The 26,766-nt window shown below is 45.8% G+C and overlaps 2 protein-coding genes across 4 annotated transcripts in view; one reads left to right on the top strand and one right to left on the bottom strand.

Moving 5' to 3' along the window:
* Fyco1 (FYVE and coiled-coil domain autophagy adaptor 1) overlaps nucleotides 1–4,742 on the top strand; it is a 76,156-nt gene extending 71,414 nt beyond the window's left edge. For all 3 annotated transcript variants that reach the window (XM_051140286.1, XM_051140287.1, XM_051140285.1), the window contains exons 17-18: nucleotides 2,118–2,227; nucleotides 4,586–4,742. In XM_051140286.1, coding sequence (XP_050996243.1) covers nucleotides 2,118–2,227; nucleotides 4,586–4,661 — 186 coding nt within the window. In that variant the 3' untranslated portion in view covers nucleotides 4,662–4,742. The remainder of the gene's footprint in view (nucleotides 1–2,117; nucleotides 2,228–4,585) is intronic.
* Nucleotides 4,743–10,781: 6,039 nt separating this feature from the next.
* Nucleotides 10,782–11,879, bottom strand: Ccr9 (C-C motif chemokine receptor 9). Its single transcript, XM_051140288.1, has one exon. The coding sequence runs from the start codon at nucleotides 11,877–11,879 to the stop codon at nucleotides 10,797–10,799; it is 1,083 nt and encodes a 360-aa protein (XP_050996245.1). The 3' UTR covers nucleotides 10,782–10,796.
* Nucleotides 11,880–26,766: the final 14,887 nt, after the last annotated feature.

The following is a 26,766-nucleotide window of genomic DNA, read 5'->3' as shown; positions in this document are numbered from 1 at the left end:
GGTAGTCAACTAACAGGAACATTTGCTCTACCTGCATAGAAGTCGGTCATGGGTAGGCATGGGGCTCTTCAATGCTGATTTTCAGCAGCTTTCATTTCTGTTTGGCAGCAGTAGGCCAAATGAAGCAACAGCAGCTGAAGCCCTCCACTGTTATAGTGACCCTGCAGGCCTCAGGTGCCAGGCCCTTAGCTCTGTAAGTGTCTCTGAGCTTTGGGTTTCTCCATTGCTCTGTTATTTACCCACCAGTCCTCATGACAGATGGAGCTGAGGGACTTGGTTCAGACAGCCTTGACTCAGACAGACTTCCAAGGTACCAGACCTTCCTGGGTTTAATGACCACCCATGTCCTTCCCCACAGTGAACACAAGGGGGCAGAAAAAGCCCATGTCTAGGATACTTAGCTGTTCCTCTGCCCTTTCAGGGCCAGGTCATCAGTCTGCTATGAAGATGCTATTTTCTCTGTCTGTGGTCCCCTGAAAGGTCATGAGCCTAGACAGCCTTTCCATGTCCACATCTTTAGTACCTATTCAGGGGATTTTTCACTAACCTAGGCCTTTCAGAAAATAGATGGCTACACAGGTCTCATAATAACATTTAGGACCTTTGCTGGGTCCTTGAACAACCATAGTTGAGATCTTGTTATATCCCAGATTCTGTAGAGTCCACTGTGGTCAGAGAGATACAGAGTAACACCAAATCTGTCCCTGAAGGATTCTGAGTTTAAACAGAAAGAGACCTGAGAAGATATATACCTGTGCTTCTAGGTAGGAATCACAATATGGGTGGATAAACGTTATAGATACCCCTGGAAGGGGCCCTGTGCCTATAGTGAAGCCCACACTGAGTGAGACTGTCTGATTGCAGGGTAAGGGGGTGGATAAAAGTAGCCACTTCTGAGGTCATTGGCTGTATTAGCAGCTCACGGTGTTCTATAGAGCTGCTGGTCTGTATAACCCTTTATGTGTAGCTTTCTTAGTGGACCACACAGGGCACTAGGAGGCAAGTCCCTCTAAGATGGGAGAAGGGGAAACCAATTAAAATAGTAGTCATCTCTTCCTGTCACATCTTCAGTTTTCTTTTGCTTTAGGGCAAAAGGTAATATGTTCATGGTGTGTACATGGAGACCATAGGATAACTTTATGGAACCAGTTCCCTACTTTCACCTTTTTACATGGTTTTCAAATTGTCAGACTTGCAAGACAAGCTCTTTTCCCCCACTTAGCCATTTTGCTAGCCCGTATAACTTCAGTTTTAAGGTTAGGCCTGTGCTTTAGCTGGTAGTCAGGGAGAAGACCTTGCCCCAATGGGGATAAAGTTGACCATCTAAAGACTAGTCCTGGTCCACAGACTGTGTGCCCAGATTTGCCCTCTGTGGACAAATTTATGATTCTGAGATGATAAACAGGAGGCTAAGAAGCCTGTCAGACACACTGGGTTAGAGCTAAATGTGAATTTTAGGCAGTTAGTGTCCTTGAGGTAGTCAACTAACAGGAACATTTCCTCTACCTGGATAGAAGTCAGTCATGGGTAGGCAAGGGGCTCTGAGCTTAATTCTCGTGCAGTAGGATGAACAGAGTAGACACCAGAAGCAGTTGAAGAGAAGCAACAGGAAGGGAGCCTACCATAGAGGTCCCTGAAAGAAAAAAAATCACATGGACCAGCCAGGACCCAGCCAAGAGAAGCCTGTGGAGCCATAAGAAAAGCCATAGAGGAGAGTGGACCCGGAGCTCTATAGGGAAGCCAAATGTCATCTACGCAGACAGGACTCAGTCCTCTGAGAACCAAGGACAGCACTAGGACCTACACGAGGCCACTGGTCAAATGGACATTTAGAGTTAGTCCTGGCTTCCTAGAGCATGAAAGTTCTGCTCCTCCCGGTGGTGGAGCAGCTTGGCAGTAGTGCAGTAAGGGGTGCTGGGGGCTGGCACAGGGTTCTAGGAGCAATTCACACCTGCCTTCTCCCCACAGTGAGTTGAGTAGGTGACACCCCACCCTTCCTGGGGCCAAGTTCTAGTCCCAGCCCTATACACCTATGACCTTGTTCAGAGTGCTACCCTACCTAGAGGATTCACAGACCCTCAGCTTGTGTGACGCCGTCTTACTGCTCTCCCTGCCAGGTCCTCATCCCCACCACCCGGTGCAGCTCCCACAAGGAGAGCATCCGGGGCCAGCTGAAGGTACGAACCCCCGGCATCTATTTGCTCATCTTTGACAACACCTTTTCCAGGTAGGTACCTCAGTTAGTCATGGCGCCTCATGGCTCCACCTGTGTCTCTGCATCATTGTCCCTGTTCTCCAGCACTGAGGCACACACTCAAAATCAAGACTGAGTTGTCAAAGTGTTTTGTTAGTGAGTCTGTATTTTAGACCCTTCTTCTCAGTTCACTGCTCATGCTAGGCTTTATAAATCAAGTCTGTCAGTTGCTTTCCTGTCACTGTGATGAAACACCATGCTTAAAGGCAGCTAAGGGAAGGAGCTTTTTGGAGTTTTAGTTTCCGAGGGAGAGTCTGTAACGGCAGCAGGCAGCCAGGGCAGGAAGCTGACAGATCACATCTTTACCACATGCAGGAAACAAAGAGAGCAAACCAAAATATGGCAAGGCTCACCCCCAGTGACATACTTCTTCCAGCAAAGCGTCACCTCCTAAAAGTTCCACAGCCTCCCCAAACAGCACCACAAGCCGGGGGCCAAGTGTTCAAATCTGTGAGCTTCTGGGGGACATTCCCATTGGAATTACAGCAGTAGGCCAACACTTACAGGGTGCCACAGAGGGCTAGTAGTCCCGTGGCTAATCCCTCATCCCGATCAGTGCTCACCTCTCTCAGGTTGATTCCCACTGCCAGGCCATAGGAGGAGAGGCCAGAGCACGTGAGTGGTTAAGAAAGGAGACAAACCCTGTATGTCATAGGAGCAGCCTTTGCCATTTTGAGCTCCCCGATTGCTTCAGGCAGAGGGTGATTGCAGGCTGCAGGCTCAGGGGGCTCTGATCTCAGTTGTCAGCATGAGAATATAAAAATGATAAGCAGTAGCTAGAAAAGGAAACAGGACACGGCACCCATACAGACAGCATCTCTCATGCACACACAAGTCAAGACATTTGTCCCTACAGAGGGCTTCTGGCTTCCAGGTAGCTTCTTTACTGGGGCTGTCTCTTGAAACAGACCTGTCTTGGCTGTGACTGTCTTTCTCCCTCACAGGCATTTGACTTTTGGCAGAATAACTTGATAGGATACTCTAGGCAAAAGCTATCCCCACCCACCCACCTCAACTCCTCAGGCCTGGGCGCTCAGTCCCTGTGAGACTTGAAGTGACCTTCCCACTTATCCCTGGGTAAGAGAGCTCTCTGCCTGAGTCTTCAGGACTTCTGAGTGTACTCGGCCTTTCCAGAAAGCTGTCCATGGGGTCCCCACCTGGGTGAACAGCAGTAGCACTGAGGGGCAGGGTTAGGAGAGGCTCATGTAGCCAAGCCCTGATCTTCCTGCCGCAGCTCTAGTTAGCCCTTTTGTTTTGTCTTGTTTTGTTTTGTTGTTGTTGTTGAGACAGGGTCTCTCTGTGTAGCCCTGGTTGTCCTGGACTCACTTTGTAGACCAGGCTGGCCTCAAACTCACAGCGATCCACCTTCCTCTGCCTCCCTAGTGCGGGGATTAAAGGTGTGCGCCGCCACGCCCATCTTAGTTGGCCATTTTGTGTGTGTGTGTGATGACCCCAGCCTTCATAATTTCTTTTCATGTGGTTATATTACATTTCATAACAAGAAGGCTCCCATTTAACTGTGTTAATGTGGCAGCTCTAAGGATGCATTCCACAGTTTGGGAATGTTGCTTTCTTCATTCATATAATATCAAACACTGCTGATGTTGCACGTTATCATGGATCAGTGTAAGATTCCAAGTATGGTAATAGAAATAACATATTGTTCTCTCAAAACAAGGTTGGTATGAAACACTTCTACATAATTATTATGTATTTTGCTCTTTTTTACCACTCAACCTTGAAAACAATTAACATAGACTAGTCATTTGAATTTCAGTAATGCTCATCAAAAGAGATGGTCCCTTTTAAAACACTCTACAGTCTGACAGGAATACAGTAACTTGGAGAATGTTAGTTTAAATGTGATGAGGGCAGTGTGCGGCTCCACCAGGCTCCTGGGTGGTGTAATGCTTTGGAGAATGCACTCTGCCTACAGCACATGCAGATCAGAACTGACACATGTCCAGCATGCCGTCCATTCTGCCTCTGCCATGGCCTCCATGGCACCTAGTCCGTCTCTCCATGAAGCCCTGACTACTGGCACCTCAGAGCAACTAGAAAATGAGGGCCAGACTTACAGCCATGCTCCACACTCAAGCTCCACGAATTCCTTGGTCACAGTACATGGGCCTTCTTAAGGGAGAGCATTTTACTAGACTAGCTAGGCAGATGATGGGGCTGGGGAACCAGGGACACTAAAGTAGTCTTCAGAGCTGACCTTGCCTCCTACACCTAGCCAAGCCCATTCAGTGACATGAGGCCCCAGTAGCAGCTACAACCCTCAATCTTCACTAAAAATAACACCTTCATTTTCTATTTTTGTTTCTTCAGATTTATCTCCAAAAAAGTATTTTACCACCTGACTGTTGACCGCCCTGTGATCTACGATGGAAGTGATTTCCCGTAGCATCAGTGCCTGGACTTTGACACCTCTTTATCATCCACAGGAAACACTACTCCTCCTCACCCCTCACCTATCGCATTAAATACACAGAGAGAGAGAGAGAGAGAGGGAGAGAGAGAGGGAGAGGGAGAGAGAGAGAGAGAGGGAGAGAGAGAGAATTTTTTTAATTAAAAAATTAGAAACAAAGGAAAGAAAATCAGTATGCCACAGCTCACCAGCCCAGAAGTTCTGCCTGGGGCCTTGGGCTGCACCTAAGAAACTACTCTGCCAAGATTCACAGTGGCTCCATGCAGCCATCACTCTCAGTCTCCAGGGCTCCTAAGGATGGGATGAAAGACTCAACTGTCTCCTCGCCCAGAGAGACGCCTTGCCAAACATCTATACTCTAGGAACACTGACCTTGCCTGGGGTCACAGTTGGTAACAGCCAGGCCAGAAGTGGCCGTGAAAGAATATCTACTCTGAACAGCCAGGACGCTAGGCCATGGGCCACTGCCCTGCCTACCTTGTGAAGTCTTGCATAGTCCCAGGAGAAGGAGACCACAGGGCCACCATGTGAGAGATAACTCTACCCCTTAATTTTCCCTTAAGTGGGAGCTGCTTCTCCCACTTAGCAATCTTGGGGAGACCTGAGTTGTGCTGTCCTCCTTTGTATTCTCGGGGGCTTTGCTCAGCCAGGCCGCTCAGCAGCTCTAAATTCCACATGCATACAGACACACACACACACACCAACCAGAGCAGCTACTGCCTGAAGGCTTCGGCTCTGTATATGGATGGCAGGAGTGCAAATACAGGCTAAGTTCCCTATAGTGGAACTCAGGCTGGCACCAGAGTTCACATGTCGGCCCATGGCCCATCTTTGTTATCAACGTCAGATTTCTGCCTCACCTGCAGACAGTTAGTTGTTCACTAATGAGCAGAGCCAGTGTAAGAACCACTTTCAATACCTGGAACCTTCCAAACAGTCTCTGGTAACTTAAGAAGCAACATAGCAGAAAAATAGGTCATAACTTTTTGGCTTCCATCTGCCAGTCACTCCCTCCGCGTTTACCTACATCCTGCTAGTCGGCTCACATCTGCCACTGCAGACAGTTTACTGTTTCCTTTTCTAGGACAGGAAAATAGATAGCTTAGATAGCTTCCTGTTCTCAGTGGCCCCCTTTTACTCCCACTACCAAGACTTTGTTCATTGTGAGGCCAGCATGTGTAGCCAAGGCTTTGAAGAACAATATGGGTCTGTGTAGGTCCGTATGTGGCCTGAGATTGCTGAAGACTAAATCACCTTATTTTGAGCCCTTCCACCCTCTTGCAAATGGAATGCTGATGCCAGCTTGTTCACTTGGTCAGCAGCAGCAGCAGCAGCTAAGATCTCATATTTATTACTTGGCTTTTCCAGGGTGTGTTGGAGACACTGACCTCCTGCTGGTGCCACCACCAGCATGAGTGTCAAGAGGCACAGTTCACTGAGTTGCTGTTGTGATGGTGGCCTTCCTCTGTGTTTATCCTGAACCTCTGTTGCTCATCAGGAGGCCCGTGTGGTTCTTATGAAGCCAGCTCAGAACTGAAGTGAAAGGCTCCAGTGCAGATGGCCTAGTGCTCCAGTGGGTGCTTACCAGCCCTGTCTCTATGCTGATTTGTAGCTCACTGTCCATGATTCAACTTGCTGAGCACCAGGTTAGTACAGAACACTGGGCCCTGTACACATGTGCCTTTCATACATAGCTTTACTGTTTTAAGTAGTTCTCAATTTTACTGAGGTTTAGTTATTGGAGTTACTTTTTTTAAAAAATGAAAATGACAACTGAAGAATCACTAAGGAAGAAGTTACACTGAAAATCATAAGGAAGCATCCTTAAGATCCTGGGCCAGATTTTTCCTAGGGGAGCCCTTCCTCGTAGCAGCTGTGTTAGTGGTGTTGCCAGCTGCCTGGTGGCCAGTGCCACTGAAGCACTACCAGACTTCATGCAAGAAATAAACTAGCCACCGAGACACAGGAGAGTGTATCTGAGACAGAGTAGCCCTGCATGCCCGAGTGAACGCTGAGAGCGTTGCTGACATTAGCACCCTGGGCTCTAGCTTTAGCCCTGGCCTGAGAGCAGACAAAGGGATTCTCAAGCAGAATTCTAGAGCTGAAAATCTCCATATGGTTTGCGAAGTAGAAATGAAGAAGATGTTATTTCTGAACAGTTTCAATTGTCCCCCAGGTAATCAAGCTACTCCTGGTCCAAAAAGAAGGAAATCTTGTTACAGATGTAGTTTGATGTTCTTGTGTTTTGTTTTTAAACTCAGACTCAGTGATTCTTCCTGTGAGAATTCTTTAGACTGAGAAAAAATTCTCGGCTGAGAGGTTTTGAAAAAGGAGGCAGAAAGGAGACACGTTTGACTCCTCAGAACCGGGGAGTGCGGTACAAGGACGATGAATGCTGCTCACATTTGCAAAGCAAACACTACTTGTAGAATTGCACATAGCCCATTTTCCTCCTCTCACTTATTTCTTCCAAGGAAACGGGAAAATTAATTCATAATTTCCTTTTCCTTCTCAAGCACTTTTTAAGTTTCAGAAGACCTCTGTGATCAAGGGGCCTTGTTAGAGCCTTTTGATGTGTGTTTAATCTAGACACTGCTTTTGGTGCTGCAGTGACACTGAGCCTCCTTGGGAAGGCTCAACATTTGGAGTGCACTTTAATTCACTAATCCTTGCTTCATATGGCCTTATGAAAAAATAGTCAGGGAACCCAACCTGCCAAAGACTTACCCAGGAGCACATCAAACACCAGCACTTCATCTGCACAAAGGGATGAGGCTTTGGTATTCCTGAGTATACTGCTTTAATAGTGTCTGCTATGCCATTTGGACATGTTTTATAACCTCAGGTTTTAAATAAAGCAAACACTATGGCATTTGGAGTAGCATTGTTTTTCATTCCTCTGACACAAATAGATTATAAAGTGAGTGACAGAGCTACCCAGCAGGGAGCAGAGCATCTCACAGGCACCCTACAGATGAGAGTGGCAGATGTGCCTGGCGTCTGTACTCCCGGGTCCTCTCTGAGGTACTGAGACCTGCTCAAGCCTGCAATTCCTTCCACCTACCCTCCTCTGTGATTCGTATGGCTCCAACCTCTCTCTAATGGCATCAAAGTGCTCAAATAACAGTTTAATCTGCCAAAATAATGAATAACAAAAGCCATGGATGGCTCAAGCTCGCTGTTAGTAAGCTTGTGGCATTGATGCCTTGTAGAGAAAGAGAACAGCAAACACAGCAGCCCTTCCCCTTTGCTCGCTGTTCTGTAGGTAGAGAATTTGGAGAGGACTCCTTGCATGGATCTAGCTCTGGGTTTCCTAGGTTCATGTCAGGTGTCATCCTCCAGTCTTTTCCACTTCATCTTTTTTATTATTTCATTTTATGTACATGAGTGTTTTTCCTATATGTATGTATGTATGTCTACCACATGTGTCTCTGATGCTCATGGAGGTCAGAAGAGGATACAGGATCCCCTGAAACTTGAGTGACAGGCAGCTGTGCCCACCATGTGGGTTGAACCTGGATCATCTGACAGTAGCCAGAACCAAGGATTCTCTAGCCTTTTACCTTAGTTTTTGAGACAGGGTCTCTCACTGAATCCAGCACTCACCACTGTCTAGACTGACTGGCAAGTGAACCCCAGGGATCTCTCAGTCTTCTCTTCCCAGCACTGTGAGTACAGGGGTACACATCTGCATCTGGGTTTTAATGTGGGTGCTGGAGACCTTAACTTAGGTCCTCATGATCGCACAGCGAGCGCCTTAACCACTAAGCCATCTCTCCAGACCTCCAAGAATGTCTTAAAACTCTGTGTGACCACTACATTAGGTACTGCACAAATCTTGTGCTTCCTGTACTGTTCCCAGCCTCTTCACAAACCTTGGGATTTTTCTAATTGATATGCACTTGCCTTCAACGCCTCCGTCATAGGGCCCTTTACGTATCTCTTGTCCAAGCATGTAGACTGAGCAAGTGCAGTGAGAGTTCACTCTATGCTTCTCTTTCTGCCCCTCCCCCTCAGCACCATTATGAGTCCAGGACAAAATGTTAGAACTACAGCGTCAAATGAGCACTCAGGAGGAAACAGAATCCCACCTGTGTGCTGCTGCGGCTGTGTGGGTGTGTGTTGTGGTTTAAATGAGAAGAGCCCCCATAGGCGCATGTATTTGAAGGCTTGGTCTGCAGTTGGTGGGCTGTTTAGGAAGGATTAGGGGTGTGCCTTCTAGAGGAAGTATGTCACTGGGGTGGGCTTTGAAGTTTCACTCTCTGCTACTGACCTGTGAATCGTGCAAGCTCTCAGCTTCTGCCCTAGCACCATCCCAGCCTCCATACTCCCCACTGTAACGATCAGGAACTAACCCTCTGAAACTGCAAGTCAGTCCCCCAATTAAATGCTTGTTTCTGTAAGTTGCCTTGGTTATGGTGTCTCTTTATAGTACTAGAATAGTAACTAAGACATTATTGCTTGTACTTCTTGCTTATTCAGTCCAAGTTCCTCAAAGGGGCAGATAGCTGGGTCTCCTAGAAATGACAGTCAATGATACAGACACCTCTGACTTTGTACTGACCTTGTTCTTGGAAGTGATGCCTGTGATATTGGGGCTCACTTATCACTTTCTGCTGAGCTCCTGCTGTCTTTCCCAGAGATGCTAATTTTGTCTCATGCGTGTGTGAAAGATGAAGGGCAGAGAGAAGAACTTGATTGGGGTAGGTTGGGTGTGTAAAGGTTTACCACAGTCTTACCTTTTACAATGACTGTATTTCTATGTAATCTTTAATTGCTTATACTTACAATATTGAGAAAGGGTAAAACAAATGACAAGTTATAAGCACTTTTAAATTATAAAGCACTTTTCCAAGATATGCAAATGACTTTTTCAATGTGAGAAATTCAGCATGTAGTTAAAAACATAGGTGAAAAGTGAATTATATTACATATTTTTCTTTTTAAATTGTATTTATTTCATGTGCATTGTTGTCTTTGCCTGTATGCATGTCTGTGTGAGCGTGTCAGATCCTCAGGAACTGGAGTTAGACAGCTGTGAGCTGCCGTGTAATGCTGGAAACTGAGCCCAGGTCATCTAGAACAGTCAGTGCTCTTAATCACTGAGCCATCTCTCCAACCCATTTTTCTTAAAGCTCTCTAAAGTTAAAAGTTTGTAAGCTGTTGGCATTGCAGAGTAAGGAAAGGGGACGCAGCAAAGAGGCAAAAACAATTCTGAGAGCCTCGGAGAGCGCATGTCACTGACAGGGAGAAGATGGGAGAACCTCTAGCCAGTGTCTCTCCCTTGAGGAAGTCTCAAAGGCTAGCCCCCCACCATCCAAGCATCATCTCAGGCTTCATTCTGTGAGGGCCACTTTCCCCACACCAGGGAGCAGGCTAGATCCTCTCCTGGATCAAGCCTGCAGCTAGGTTTGGACATGGCATCTCTTGCTAGACACACAGTGGGCTGGGAGCAACAGACTCGAAGTGATGCTGTGACGTGGTCAGCTGTGTATGGGCTGACCAGCCTGTCTTTACAGATAGCACCAAAATAGGAGCAGTGGTTTCCCTGCCCCCTCCCCGGCTCAGGGGGATCTGAATAGCATTCCGCCTCAGATAATGAGATAGACAGTCTTCCCACCAGTAAGACTATAGAGAAAAGACCTTATGAGTGGGAAATGTCACTAAGCCTTGCTTTGTGGACTGTGGTGGCGGCCAGTGTTCTTGACTCCTCTGGAGAGGAGCAGCATGGGATATGAAGTAACAGAGGTGGAGCACTGAAGAAAGCCAACACGTCCAGAAGCCAGCTGCACTGACTGGGGCTTCCTCACTGCTGTTCACATACCCTCCTCAGAGTTGCAGTTACTGCAACCAGAAACCAACTGGTGCCTTTCTAGGGGGGTCAGTTTTGAAAACTTTGTTTGGCAGATCTTAACCTGAGCACAATAAAGCTGTTTAGACTCATCCTAGTTTGTTTGTTTTGTCCTTTCTCCCACACCACCACCACCCCCACCCCGCCCTTCCCTTTTTCTTTACTATCTGCTTTCTATTTAGTTTCATCAGTGGGGAGACTGTGTTTTGTCTATATATTTCACTATTTCCAAAAAGGATCATCTGCCTGGGTGAGTTCTCTCAGAGGGAGAGAGCCCCCGAAGTTGTTTCCAATAGCATAGAAGAGAGCTTCAAGCTACCCTCTCTCCTAGTGAAGGAGACCCACTGGGCCTGGCTGATGCATCCCATGTTCTTCAGGGTCTTCACCAGATCCCGGCGGAATCTCTCCCCCACAAAAACATAGAGAACTGGGTTCAGGCAACTGTGGAGGAATGCAACAGTCTGAGTGACTTGGAAGCAGATGTCAATATTGGCGGAAATAGCGCAGTTGGAGATGAACATGGTGTGGGCATCGACAGCCTGCACTGCGAGGATGCAGTTGTAGGGGAACTGAGACACGATGAAGACAGTGAGGACAGTGATGGTCACCCTGAGGGCCCTGTGCTTGGATGACTTCTTGGCATGCACCAGGGTATGAATGATGATGGTGTAGCAGAAAGCCATGACCATGCAGGGGAGGAAGAACCCCAGCGTCACCTTCAGGATCAAGACAGCTGACTTTAACTTGGCATTCTTATCCTTAGGGTAGACCATGGTACAGATAGAGATGCCAGATTCTCTGCTGACTTGGCTGTACAGGATTTCTGGGGTGCAGAGCACAGCTGCCGTCACCCAGATGGTAATGCAGACCATCTTGCTGTACAGCAGCCTTTTCTGCCTCCACACCTGAGCCTTCATGGCCTGTACAATGGCAATGTACCTGTCCACGCTGATACACATGATGAGCAGCACGCAGCTGTAGAAGTTCATCTTGTACATGCTGTTCACAACCTTGCACATGAAGGTCTGGAATGTCCACTGGCCAGCAGCAGCAATGGCCCAAAAGGGAAGAGTGGCAAGAAAGAGCAGATCAGCGATGGCCAAATTCAAAAGGAACATGTCGGTCATGGTCTTCACTCTTGTGCAATACCAGTAGACAAGGATGACCAGGCTGTTGCCCAGCGTGCCCACGAGGAACACAAGCCAGTACAGAGGTGGAAGGAAATGGCTCGCAAACTGCCTGACATTGTTTTTCTGACAGAAGAAGCTACTGAAGTTGAAATTTACGTAGTCTTCTGTGGAAGCAGTGGAGTCATAGCTGTAGTCGTCAAACATACCAGGCATAAGGCTCTGTAAAGAATATGGAGAGCATTCAGTCAAGTCATCCTGCCTGATGATAGATAGAATAGCCTGGCCCAATGCCAAAGCCCTATGGTAAAGCAAAAGGAACACTTGTGTTGGGAGGAGGACTGCGTTGTGATTTAGTTTGGTTTGAGCGTGTAAGGTTTATGAAATACTGGTCACCCGTGTCATGGTCTGAGGTGGGGCCTACTGTTGGTTATGTAATGGATACTACCTTGGAAGGCATTCATATGTTCTCTTGGAATCCTAGTTCCTAAAATAGCCGTTTGTCATAAAAGAGGGGGAGCCTGGCCCCCGAATCTCTCTGATGTCCTATCCTGCCATATGACTGTGTGTTTCTTCTTTTATGTTGTTTCCTGCCATACTGTGTGATATAACCAGGACCAGAGGTTGGCCAGATGAGGCTGCCTGAAGAAGTTTCCTTGCAGTCAACCCAATGTACGGTGTTTTGTTAAAACAATAGATAGTAACCAGTGAAATGTTTATTTAGTAAATGTTTACGAGCCATCTGTAAGTTGGTTACTGTGCTAACTGCTAAAGATACTTAGGTAATCAAATCTGGTTTCCACTTTCATAGAACTTAATTTATTCATGAAGGATTCAGAGAAGCAAATGAATGCTCATGGGGTGAGTGACAAGTATTCTGATATGATAGGAACCACAAATGGGCATTTACTTGAACTGTGTGAGTGACTGTGACATGGGACAGTCCTTTTCCCCAGCTATTCGCATCTGTAAATAAAAAAAAGCAATCAGGAGCTCTTAAACCTACTGGAGTCACAGCACCTCTGAATTTCCTGAGAGCCCTAGAAGTATAAACATGCAACACAACACTCATCACACACACACACACACACACACACACACACATGCATATACACACATGGTGACATCCTCAATTGCGCACTTAAATGTGAGTGCTTAAGAGTTCCCAAGGGCTCTTGTTGAAAAAATATTAAAATTTCAAGGCAGTGAGCCTTAAGTCAAATATGAACATTCTTAAGCACATAAACCCTGTATGACCACATGATCACACACCCAGGATGCTGGTTCTGACAGGCACACATGGCCACATGAATAGGGCACACTTGCACTTGCACATTCTCATATGCCTAAGCATGCCAACCCTCCTGCTCACATGCACATCTACAAACTCATGCACACAAGTACACATGCATAGACATCTAGACATGTATGCTAGTGTGTCATTGTACTTCCTGTGGGTACCACTGCTAGAGGCGAAAGGGATGGATGAAACCTAGGTGGGCAGAGAGCAGATGTATGAGGGTGCCAGGTCCAGGGCTGCACTGTTGAAGCCTCCATCTTATACCCACCAGCTCACCCCCCACCAGCTCCTCTTTGTGGTTCCCATTAGGCTTTAAAGTTTCACAGAGACTCTTAGTCATCAGTTGTCCTGCCCTGAGGGACAGTCTTACAACATTTCTTTTCCTTGAGACAAGTACAATAATGTTTTTTCAAGTCATCTCTCTGTATTTGAACTAGACTTACTCTCTGTGAAGGAAGTTAATTTTAGTAAATATGTTAGTACATTAGTTAATTTATATACTTACTTATTCATATTGAATAATAAAATTCCCCTACTTTTCATTAGCTGTGCTATATAATTCCCATTTGCTTCTGGTGGCTAACCAGCCTTTCCCAAACCCTACAGTTGCTAAATACTGGAGAATCTGCATATTCCATTTTCATTTTTGAAAGTAACAATTATCCGAGCAGATTCATCTCTGAAGAATTTTTTTCCCATTTTAATGGCTTGTTGGCACAATACACGGCTCTTGAGATGTCCTCTAACATTCTCCTTAGTAATGTTTCCTTGAGTTATTTGAGTATGGCCTATTATCTGGGGGGGGGGGGGTTTGTGTTATTCTTATTAGATAGATACCAGCACATACCAAGTAAGCGCATCATAATCATCACATAGTAGGAGGCTGATGTCTCCAGAATTCTGAGGCTCACACCACTAAGTCCAACTTACTTGACCTTGGCTGGCAGGAAATCGCAGGAGGACCTCATGGGTGTCTTGGAGTGGCTCTAAAGAGCTCATTGTTGTGAAAAACTGAGCAAAGCTCCTCTCTCTGTTTTAGATATGTTGGTCCCCAGGTCCAGACACAAATTCTTAATTTAAATTTAAAGATTTCTCTCTATCCGCACAATCATCTGAAAGCCCAGTGTCAGAAGATGCATCTCTGGTGCCAGAAAAGTTGTGCCAACACTGGACATGAGACCAGGTCCCTGGGGAAACCAAACTGTCAGCTGAGGGTCCCGAGTGGACTTTGAGAGGAAGAAGAGCTTTGGGGATGGAATTAGACTGTGAGAGCACCTAGATCCAGAACCAGGATGGTAGAAGACTTACAGGTGGGCAGGACGTGAGTTAGACCATGAATATGAATAAGGATAATTAGCAGCCCACACAAAGATGATGCAAAACTTTGCTTTTGTGGACTTTTGTTGGGTTTTGTTGTTGTTGTTTTAGTTTTCCTACTTGTGTTAGTTAGTTAGGTTGTTGTTGTTGTTGTTTGTTCAAATAGCTTTAACAGACTCTTAAATTATCCCAAGGTGTTGGCATAATGTTCCTGTGGACTGTGCACAGTTTACCCTTGTTGATTCAAATGCTGAGTTCCCTACCCCACTCTCTGGTTTCAATCTGAACATTCCATTGTGACGTTTACTCAAGTATCTCTTGTCTCAAGTTTGTGTAATCCATTGTGATGTTTACTCTAAGTATCTCCTGTCTCAAGTTTGTGTAAACATGCCACAATTGTTCTCTGTGTTGCCAATAAAAGCCAACTAGCCAATGCCGAGCAATACAGAGGGTAGGATGGGACATCTTGGTCAAGAGAGGGTAGGAGAAAGAGCAGGAAAGTGAGGAGGGATGCTCATGAGAGGACCAGGAAACACCAGGGGAAATGAGCCAGACCTAGGATACGAGGAAAAAAGCAAGTATAACATGGGAAGTTGGAATGGGAGGGAACTGTATTAGCTTGGAGGTTTAAGATGGAGTAATTATTGCAATGCTTTGTGGTCTAGCCTAATTAAATGGATCCTAGTTTCTCTGTATGGTTATTTGGGTATAAAGCTGACTGAGGAGTAACTGCTGGTTTATTAAAATGATTAACAACATTAAATATTAACAATCATTCAACACAAGGATTAGAAACAATTAGCAAACCTCTCCATACAGGCTACAGGGGAGGCCATTTCTCTAGGACACAAATATTCACAAATGCAGTTTCCCAGGACAGAGGCAGATTTCAGTGGCAGAGTGAATAAGGAGTCAAGAGAAGGAAGGAAGGAGGAAGAAAAGTACATAAGAGAGGAGTCAGCTCAAGATGTATGTAGTCTGGTCTCTGGGGAGAAGAAACATGAAGAAGGAGCTGGTGCCCTGCAGAACCCTCAGGGTTGAGTACGTTGGGAAAGGTGGGTTCCTGCACAAGCACAGAGGAAGAGCAGAAAGGCTCCTGGAGGAGGCTAGACTACAAAGAGGAATGACAAATGTCCTGGGTCCCTAGGCCACCCAGATGTCCCCAGCACTCCTGAAGAGGAGGACAGCGTGTCCTGAAGAGACACAGGTAGCCAGGCTTTTTGTTGGGCCAGGATTCCAGGCCACAGTGTCTGCTAGAGAACTGGCTCAGAAATTAAAATACCTCCATCCCTCATTTACTCCTCCACTTTGCTTGAGACCTTGGATCCTCCACCAAGTCCCCCAGTCTCAGCTTGCAGGTCAGTAATAGGCGCTGGCAGCACATGCAGCACCTGAGTGGTCAGGTCTCAGGCAGGATCAGGATGTCATAGCCAGTTTACACTCTTTTGTGTGGGAGCCCCAGTCTCACTGAGGTCCACCAGGCTCCCAACATCCATCAGGACTTCTCTTTCCATGAAAGGTCATTACTGTGGGCACTCGACTTCTTTTATCTACGCTGGCTTTTTAGGTTTGACTTTTTTTCCAAAATGCAAGTGAAAGATGGGTGTCTGAGAAGCACTGCAGAGCATCAGCCCCTCAACCTCGGAGGCCAGGAACCAAGGTCTACTGCAGAGGAAATCACGGCTGCCTCCTCATGTTCCTGGGACCAAATTAATAGTCTGTGCAGCCATGGAAATATTCCCAGACAATGCTAAGGACATATTGGTGTGTCACAAATAATTTTGTTGACAATCTAAATCAGCCATCCCATTCTATAGGTCCTAGAAACCTACAAGGTACTTTGAAGGAAAATTTGTTCATTTTACCAAGGAGGCTTAGTTTTGATTATCTACTTGTAAAATGTATTCTTCCCTTTTACAGAAGCAAAATGAAAGCCCTCAAATAGTGTAAGGTGCCAGCTTTGCTTCTATAATTAATCCATCCTATACTTCATTTCATTTTGTGTTAAATTTTTTTTTTTAATTTAGATAATGATTTGATCTGCTAAACTTGGTTCAGTTCTTGGCCTCTCTGAGAAATGCCACAGTATCCTTTTGAAGGAGCTGTGTGGTGTTATGAGAGAAAATCGCGCATACATCCATGCCAGGGCTTTTACTAAATCTTGTCTTCACAGCATGCCCCTCCCAATGCCGACTCTGCATATAAAGGGCGTGGATGTGGCCTGAAACATCTCGTCTAATGATGGTCACTGCTGACAGGGCTCTTCTCCTGCAGCACCACACAAGACACCCATCCCCACAGTAGATTCCTCCCCATGTCCCCATGCAGGGGGGCCAGAGAGTGGGGACAGGTGTGTCTGAAGCACCTGAGGTCATGACTATACTTACTGTGAGCTCTGTGGGTGTCATAGTAGCTCAGATGCCAGCCAGCTTCTAGAAAGAAAGAACAACAACAAAAAATAAAAATAAATCAGAAAGAAGACAGACTTACAGATGCATGCTAGGAACCAAACAGCAAAGGTGGAGATTCAACATTGAACTTGTTTGTGTTTGTGAAAAAAAGTCACAAGAAAGCATTAGAATGCATGTCCCTTTTCAGGCTACGGCTGCTGTCAGCGCATTGTTGGAGATACGGGGTGAAAGCAACAATTCCAGAGTTACTGCTTTACTACAACAGCCCAAGCGCTTAATTTCTTTTAACTTAAGTATCTAGCAGAACTTGCACTGCAGATGATGAACCACAGGGACTCTTCGATCGTCTCTGATCCATCCTTACAGTGTAGCTCATTTCCTCCTAGCTCAGCTTCTGTAAGGTCTGAGAATGGCTCCCCCCTCCCTACCTGACTTTATTATAGCGCCTAGGCATGAGCTAGCAATACCAGGTCAGGGCTCCCTGAAGAAGGGTGTCCAGACACCCAGAAAGGAGAAGAAACCCAGGTTTGTGTAACCAGAGTTGGATCCTTTGAGGAGAGGTCTGCGCCTGCACAGCACCTCCAGCCCAACCCCAGTGGACACTGCACACCTTGGTGCTGGAACATTCGCTCCATGAACTCGGCACGTTCTGCTGCCTCCTTTCCTGGGCCTTTCCTCCACTCTGCCTGTCTCAGAGTACTAGGGACTTCATTACACAAAACTATTCTGGAAAACAGCTTGTCAGATTGGGGTGTGTGTGTGTGTGTGTGTGTGTGTGTGTGTGTGTGTGTGTGTGTGTGTGTGTGTGTGTGTCCCTGTCCGTCTGTGTCTGTGTTATGTGAGTATAAGCACATGTGTGAATACCTGTGCCTCGGAAGCCCAGAGGTCGCCAGAAGAGGGCATCAGATCCTCTGGAACTGGAGTCCAGATGTTTATAAGCTACCACGTGGGTTGTGGAAATTGAACCCAGATCATCTGGAAGAGTGTCTACCAATGCTCTTAACTACTGAACCATCTCTACAGCACATTTTTCTTTTCTTTCTTTTTTTGTTTGTTTCATTATGGCAAGACTTCTCACTAAACCCAGAGCTCACCATTTCAGCTGTACTAGCTGGTCTCCAGGGATCAGCCAGTCTATGCCTCTTCAGAGCTGGGGTTATAGGCATCACCATTACACTTGGCTTCTGTTGGTGCTGAGGATCCAAGTGTGTACAGCGAGTACTTTAACGAGCCATCTCCCAGACCACTGGAGGACAGTTTGGTAGCTTCATAAAAAGTCAAACATGTGTTTTTACCAACATTCCTACTCCAGAGTAGCTGCCTAAAAAAAAACCACAACCTTACGTCCCCAACACGCATGAATTTTCACGCCAGCTTTGTTAGTGACAGCCAAAGAGACAGCCAAACTGTGGATGTAATGGTGGATAGATGGAAGAGCTGCTAGAACGTCCACATGATAGGAAAAGGAACAGGTGGCCACCCCACATGGGAGTTCAGACTGGTCGCCACAGAATTTTATGCTGAGTAAGGAAGGCGAACCAAAAGTATATTCTGTTCGTTTTCACTTACGTAAAACTCAAGATAGTGCAGAGCAGCCTCCAGTGGCAAAGGCAGATCAGAGATTTCCTGGAAAGAGGCCATGGAGGAACGCAAGAGGACAGTCGTGATGCCAAGGTGATGGGGAGCTTTGAGTGGGAGGAGGGGTGGGAAGGTGGACAAGATCGTATTGTTCATTTTACATCTTTGCAGCTATTGTTATTAGGACTTAAGCTGCAAAAGTAAAGAGGAAAATAATGTTTCTTTTTCTTTCAGTAATCAGTCATCTCCATCATTAGCAAGCCCACAGGGAGCTGCCACACCTTTCTTCCCTGCCCTTCTGACAGCAGCTCTGCCACGCACCTTGGTGCCTTGTGTTGTGCGTTGGAAATGAGGGAGCCACACAAACTCACAGTTTTAAAGTATTAGAGCAGAGGGCTTGTGTGGCCGTGTAGCACTATGATCCCGGGGGGAAAGAGCAGAATTGAGAGTTCAGGCCAAGCTGGTCTACACAGCAAAACCCTAAAAAGTAAAATTCTATTACATAGGTAAATGAATAGATATACTGGAGCTAAATAGACACACACACACACATATACACACACGCACACACACACACACACACACACACACACACACACACACACACACACACACTTCTCTGTGTGTCCCATATGCTTGAGATTAGATCTGAGGAAAAAAAAAAATGCTTTGGATGTTCATCCTAAAACAAATGGAAGCCTGGAGTGGGGCTGACCCTGAGTCAGTGTGGACCTCAGCTTGAGCCACAATCCTCATTGAATCCCACCGTACCTGCAGGTAGCTGGGGAAATCTTTATATTGTCTTTAAATATACTGTTTTTGTTTTTGTTTTTTTTTAACTTTTGTTTTTACAATATATATTTTTTTGAAATTTTATCCAATTTATTTTGAAAAGTCTAAGAGTTGACAAATATTTTGGTAAAAGGCCAAGTGGTGTGCTATGATTACCCAACTGCTAATGCAGAACAAAAGCGGCCACAGGCAGTGGCTTAGTTGCCATTGATGTCATGAAACACTTTGACCAAAAGCAACTTGGGTAGAAAAGGGTTTCTACTGCTTACTCTCAGCTCACAGTTCATCATCAAAGGCAGTCAGGGCAGGAGCCTGGAGGCAGGGACTGATGCCGAGGTCAAAGAGCTTACTGGCTCGCTCTTTCTGGCTTGCTCAACATGATTTCTTAATAGAACCCAGGACCACCAGCCCAGGGATGTCTGCACCCACAATGGGCTAGGCTCTCCTCATCAATAACAAAATAAGAAAATTCCCTACACGCCTGCCTGCAACAGCCCAGTCTTATGGAGGCATCTTCTCAGTTGAGGTTCCTTCTTCTAAGATGACTCTAGCTTTTGTCAAGTAGGCATAAAAAGTAGCTGGCACACCAGGTGTGGTGGTGCACGCCTTTAATCCCAGCACTCGGGAGTCAGAGGCAAGTGGATCTTTGTGAGTTTGAGGCCAGCCTGGTCTACAAAGTGAATCCAGGACAGCCAGGTCTATTACACAGAGAAACCCTGTCTTGAAAAACAAAAACAAAAAAACAAAAAAAAGGAGCTGGTACAGACAGTTTATATCATAGCTCCCTTCATGGGGTAATAGTTCCAAAACCCTTAATGGATGCCCCAAACCATGGGTAGTCCCAGACCCAATACATATTAGTTTTTCCTTATTAGAGATATTTTTCTTTCTCCCCACCTGCCCCCACCATCTTCATCTAAAGGAAGCACTCAAAAACTTCCCTGTAACATATTGAGATTGCTAGCATCACTTCTTTTCTGCTTTAAAGCTATTATGAAAACAAAGTAAGAGTTACTGGAACACAAGCACTGTGAACATGCCGAGACTATCATTACAGACTAATGGGTGGGCAGCATATGCAGTGAGGGTACTGTGGCAAAGAGCAGGAGTGGAAAGATGTAAGATTTCATATTCGGAACAGTACAGAACTTAAAGCCCATGTGTTATTCATTTGGGAGCTGTTATTTATTTGTCTTCACGTATAGATTTTTTTTAAATCTTTTTTGTATGTTTTTAAATGATAAATTGAAAATCCAGTACCACTCAAAGAAGGCATGCTCAATACTTCAGTAGATATACAATATATTTTTAGGGCTGGGGAGATGGCTCAGAAGTTAAGAGCACTGACTGCTCTTCCAGAGGTCCTGAGTTCAATTCCCAGCAACCACATGGTGGCTCACAACCATCTATAATGTGATGTGATGCCCTCTTCTGGCCTATCAGTGTACATGTAGGCAGAGCACTGTATACATAATAATGATAAATAAATCTTTTTAAAAATTTAAATATATACTTTTCCACTAAACGAAAAGTACCCGTAAACTAAGCAGACCGCTTTGGGAAGCGCCGACTGACCTGGAAACATGAGTCATAAATCACTCCACATATTTCTAGAACCGATGGCTTATGTCACCTGACTTTTCCTTGTATGAAGAGTCTGGACAGTGGTCACATGACACCTGAGAAATTTTTCAGAAGAAAGAAGCCAGAAAAGGAAGGCGGTTTTGGTCATAGCAAGTTACAGTGTGAGGACAGCAACAGATAGTAACTATGTTGGTACAAGTAAGCACTCTTCTTAGTGTAGGGTGTGTAGCCATTGGTATGGGTATTTACTAGCCACCGTGGGGGTAAACAGTACCAAAATGTGTTGTTCAGGACACCTCTGCTCAGTAGATGCTCTGCTGAGAACCTGCTCTGGTCTCTAAATGCTGGAGCATTTTCTTACAGAACCGAAGTCTGGAAACTCGCCTAATATACAGCAGCTGGCCACCTTGTGATGTACCTACTCCAAAGCCACATAGCCAATTAAAAAGAAGAGATGCTTCAAGCTAATAAAGAGGCTACTAAAATTATTAGATTAAAATGTAAATTTCACAAGACTGTGCTTTATGATCTGTAAGCATATTAACAGTAACTTGTACCATTCTTGGAACAGAAGCTGTTGTGGAAAAGCCCAACCCACGATCACCAGTGGAAAATAAGACTTGATTTTTTTTCTCTTTTAAATTTTGTAATAAATTAGAATATTTACTGAGTGCGTGAAATTGTAAGAGCTATCATAAAATAACTTGCCAGCTTTTTTTAAAGGGAGAGAGGTGTTCATCACACCTGCTTACAAAGCCTCCTCCAGCTGCAGCCCACTGCAGGCTCCACTAATTAGGACAGAAATCAGGCACTAACTCCTTATGAAGATTACTCTTTCTTCCATTATAAATCTGTTTCTGACACAGGAAATTTGGAGAGAACTAAAGGAGAAAACACACACACACACACACACACACTCCCCCCTGAAGTCCTGCATGAAGACCACAGGCAGCCTTGGAAATTTAAATTGATTTCTTTTTAATCTTTGTCCAGATACTTGTCAAATGTATTTCTGCCCGGGCAGTCTCAGAGCTAGCTTTCATTTTCTTCTTGCCTTGAGAAGGAAGGGAGAAAAAAGAAGGGGGAAAGCCCACATATGACAAAAACACTCATAGAGCGAAGGAACCACTCACGTCCCGGGAGTGAGCAGCCTTCAACTCAACACAACTCTGACTTCGCTCTCTCAGCACTTCGCTCTCCTTGTGGACCCCGACAGCTGAGTCCGTGGTGGCCTGGACTGCAGGAAGACCACTGGGCCAGAAACCATTGCTCCTCTGCTTTTGCTTTATTCTTTCTGCAGGTGGGGCTTGGCCACAAGGGACACGTCTTCACAGAGCCTGGATTGCTCATCTGGAAAACGAGGACAGTGACACTCCTACCTGATCCCAGGGCTGGGTGGACAATTGGGTAGCAGGCTCCGCTCCGCTCTGCTCAGAACACAAGCTCTGTGAGGTCACTTCCATCCACAGTCAGTGGCCAGTGTGCTAGACACTAGCTCAGCGTACACAGCAGGCCTAACAGTTCACACCCCGAGAGGTTCACACTCAAGTTCAGTGAATAAGCTGAGGCTGGAAATGACAAGAGCAGTGTCTGGAGCGGCTGCAGGGATGAGGACAAGAAGGACTTCCCTGAGGAGTCACTCTGCTTAGAGTCATGAGGTGAGGAACCAGTGCTCCGTGGCAGGAAAGATACATCACCTAAGACGTGAAACCTGAAAGCACAGCACCCAGGAGGCAGAGGAAAGTGGCTCATTCTACAGAAGTGGAAACTGCCTATGCAGTAGGCCAGTCTGAAATTATCCTCACTCTGCCATTATTTTCCTATTCTCTGTTTTCCTTAAGGAACTGACAGAAAAAAATCAGATGGATGTGCCTTGTCATCACTCACAGTAGCTCACGCTGTGAACAGAAGTTATGAACCCAGGTCTGTTCTATTCTTTGACCTTTGTCCTATTGGCGACTCATGAGTTGAACCATCTCATGTATACATACATACATACACACACACACACATATATACATATATATACCATATACGTGTGTGTGTGTGTGTGTGTGTGTGTGTGTGTGTGTGTGTGTGTTTTCAGCTCTGCTTTTTTCTTCTTTTTACATTGGGTCAGGAACTCTGAGTCACCTACCATAGGGCTCATTCAAGAAGCCTGGGTCAGGAGCTCACTTCCCTGGGTCCTGTGAGCACAAGACGAGAGCATAGGCAAGAGTGGACAGAAATTGAAAGAAAGGGGCTCTGAAACTCAAAGTGCTGAAATGAGTAATATTTTGGATTGTTTGGCAAAGAAAATAAAGAGGCAGATTCCCTCAGACGTTGGAACGGACACTAAGCAGCAGCTGCCCTGGCCTGCTGGCTGGCTTTAGAGCAGACTAATTAAGAACTGAAGAGCGAGGGCGGGGGCATCATGGGTAGATGGCTCCACAGTTAAGATACTGCTCTTGCGGAGGACCTGTGTATGAATCCCAGCCACATTAGATGGCTCACAACCAACCGCCAGTGCTGCAAGCATCTGCTCTCCTCACCTGTGCACATGCATAATTAAAAGTAAAGTAAGTCTTTAATTTTTTTTCTTAGAACTAAAGAAGGTGAACATATTGTAAAAGAAAGGACACAGCAATTTTCTATGGATGGGTCACTTAAAATAACAGCTTCTTTTCTGATCAAAGAGGAGTATTCTCATAATGCACAAAAAAAGATTCAAAACCATAAACACACACACACACACACACACACACACACACACACACTCCTTATATATAAATGATTTTAGAAACTCAAGTACTACTTTCCAGTTAAGCCATTGTTAAATTTCTGAGGCGTATTTAACACAACACACACTCTGTGGAAAGGTGGCCACACTGCACACAGTTGTATGTGTGTGCCTTAGTCTTCCCTGGGCCACTCTTCACATACTGAACACAGTTATGACAACCGAGCACTTCACTGTCTAATGACTCACAGCCCACTTCTCTACTCACTTCTTGTTGCCAAGTTTTTTTCTGCTATATGAGTCCTTTCTATGGCCAGTCACTTAGACCCAAGGTTGTCACCCCTTTTGCACTTTTGGTAGTCCTCTTGCTACCTGTCCCAACACTACTTTCCCCCCTTTCAATGTATGAATCACAGACAATGCTCTTGAGCCTTCGCTGTGTCAGGAGGGAGCCTCATTACTCACCCTACAGGCAGCCCTAACCGACTGGAACTCTGTAACAAAGGTCCTGGTGAACATGACACCTGAACACATAAATTCAAGCATGGGGGATAGACGCCTTGGTGGCAGCATGTAGCTAAGTACACAGGTGACACCGAGGGCACAGAGGAGGAGGAGAGTGCTACTCACCAGAAAGGGAAGCACGGAGCCGGGCCTGTGGGGAGAGGACCACTGCAGCTGTCTGGGATGAGGGGTTAGCTTCTGTGGGTTCTGAGCTGGCTGCTATCCGATAAAACACACCAAAAAGGAAGCCAAGCCACGTCTGCCTGTGTTGTCACTGGTGGAGTAACCCAGAAGGGTGGGGAGCCACCTGCCGCAGCTTCTAGTGATACATAAATTATTTGCAGCCAGAAACGAAGAGCTGAGAACCACTGGGATTAAGTGGAAACATCTTTATTGTGGACAGTATAGAGACTAAGAGCAGATTGTCTTTCTAGGCCCCTGATACTGACAGGGACAAGGAACATGGGAGTCTCGGCCAGAGGCACACATGAGAACAGGCTTGTGTGACGTGCTACCTCTGTGCTGTCCATCAGGACAGCCAAGGCTATACAGAGAAACCCTGTCTCGAAGGGGGAAAAAAGGTGTATCCTTTCAGGCCTTGAGAGACCTGTGTACCCAAACTTATAGCTACTAGCCAAAGTTCCCACTGAAATTGAAACTGCAATGGGAAGTTGACACTCCAGTGGCCACCGCAGGGAACAATGCAGATGGCTAACTTACCTGACGTGGCAGAGCACTCTGCAGATGGTGCTACCTTAGAGAGCTGTGTATGTATAGGCAGCTGGTCACAGATTGTGAAGGGCCAGGGACTCCTTGAATGCAGGAAGGTTTTACACATACATTAACATTGTTAGCTAAAGTGTCTATGAATCACAGGTGTTTTCAATGAAGTTCTGAAAAGTCTCAACATGCAAATGTTATATTTTTATAGATGCTTACAGATGATACCTTCTCACAGGAACACAGTTATAGTGAAGATTCTCTGTTATCATTATTCTTAAAAACTCATTTTTTGTACTTAAAATGTACAAATCAAAGCTCATTTAAGAGGACTAATTGCTGTACTAAATGGCTAATATCCACTTATAAGTGAGTACATACCATGCGTGTCTTTCTGGGTCTGGATTACCTTACTTGGGATGATCCTTTCTAGTTCCATCCATTTGACTGAAAATTAGACAATGTCTTTGTTTTTAATAGCTGAGTAGTATTCCATTGTGTAAATGTGCCACATTTTCTTTATCCATTCTTTGGTTGAGGGCCATCTCAGTTGTTTCCAATTTCTGGCTATTACGAATAAAGCTGCTATGAACTTAGTTGAGCAAATGTCCTTGTGGTAAAGTGCAGCATCTTCCGGGTATAGATGGGTCTTGAGGTAGCGCTATTCCCAGTTTTCTAAGAAACCTCCAGATTGATTTCCACAGTAGTTGTACAAGTTTGCACTCCCACCAGCAATGAAGGAGTGTTCCCCTTTCTCCACATCCTCACCACCAGGTGCTATCACTTAAGTTTTCATCTTAGTCATTCTGATGGGTGTAAAATGGAATCTGAGTCGTTTTGATTTGCATTTCCCTGATGACTAAAGGTATTGAACACTTCTTTAAGTGCTTCTTAGCCATTAGAGACGTCTCTATTGAGAATTCTCTGTTTAGCTCCATACTCCTTTTTTAAATTGGGTTATTTGGTTTATTGGTGTTTAATTTCTTGGGTTCTTTATATATTTTGGATATTTGCCTTCTGTCAGATGTGGGGTTGGTGAAGATCTCTTCCCATTCTGTAGGCTGCTGTTTTGTCCTATTGACAATGTCCATGCTACAATCCATGGAACCAAAGAAGCCAAGGAGGAATCAGGGAGGATGCTTGAGTCTCACTCAGAAGAAGACATAGACATCTGAAGTAGATGAAGGGAACTGGGTGAGAGAGGTTGTGGGGAGGGGGGTGAGGTGGGGGAAGAACCACGGCAGAGAACAGAAATCAGTAGGGGGCCATCTCTGGAACCGGGTAGGCTCTCAGGAGTGACCACTGCTGAGACTAGTGACAGAAGGGGCCGGGTGAGCCTGAACTCACCACCTTCTATAGACAGGTGGGACTTCCAGTGGAGGGAGGGGGACACCAACCCACACATAAAACCTTTGACCAAAAATGTGTCTTGCCTACAAGAGATGCAGGGATAATGATGGAGCAGAGATTGAGGGATTGGAAAACCAACGACTGCCCAACTTGAGACCCAGCCCATGGGAGAGAGCCAACCCCTGACACTGTTAATGACACTCTGCTGTGCTTGCAGACAGCAGCTCAGAATAACTGTGTTCTGAGAAGTTTCATCCAGCAGCTGATGTAAACAGATGCAGAGACCCACAGCCAGACAATAGGCCAAGCTCGGGGAGTTCTGTGGAAGAGTGGGAGGAAGGATAGAGGGAGCCAGAGGGGTCAAGGACACCACAAGAAGACCTACAGAATAAACTAACCTGGGCCCATGGGGCCTCACAGAGACTGAACCATCAACCAAAGAGCTTGCATGGGCTGGACCTAGACCTCCTACACATATGTAACAGATGTGCAACTTGGTCAACATGTGGGTCCCCTAACAGTGGGAGTAGGGGCAATCTCTGACCCTGCTTTCAATCCAAGTTGAGCTGCCTTGTCAGGCCTCAGTGGGAGAGGATGAGTCCTCCTGAGACTTGATGTGCCAGGGTGAGTTGGTGCCCCTTGGGGGCCTCCCTTTCTCTGAGAAGAAGAGGAGGGAATGGGGGGAGAGGGCATGAGGGTGGGACTTGGAGGAGAGGAGTGAGAGGGCCTGGGATCAGACTGTAAAGTGATTAAACAAACAAACAAACAAACTAACAGAAGACTAATTTCCTCTTGGTGAGTTTAGCACCCTGTGGACTGAGTGCAGTG

This window comes from Acomys russatus, chromosome 32 (genome assembly GCF_903995435.1).
Source record: "Acomys russatus chromosome 32, mAcoRus1.1, whole genome shotgun sequence".
Classification (NCBI taxonomy): Eukaryota; Metazoa; Chordata; class Mammalia; order Rodentia; family Muridae; genus Acomys; species Acomys russatus.
The sequence above is the reverse complement of the archived record's forward strand: the minus strand, read 5'-3'. Positions and strand labels throughout refer to the sequence as shown.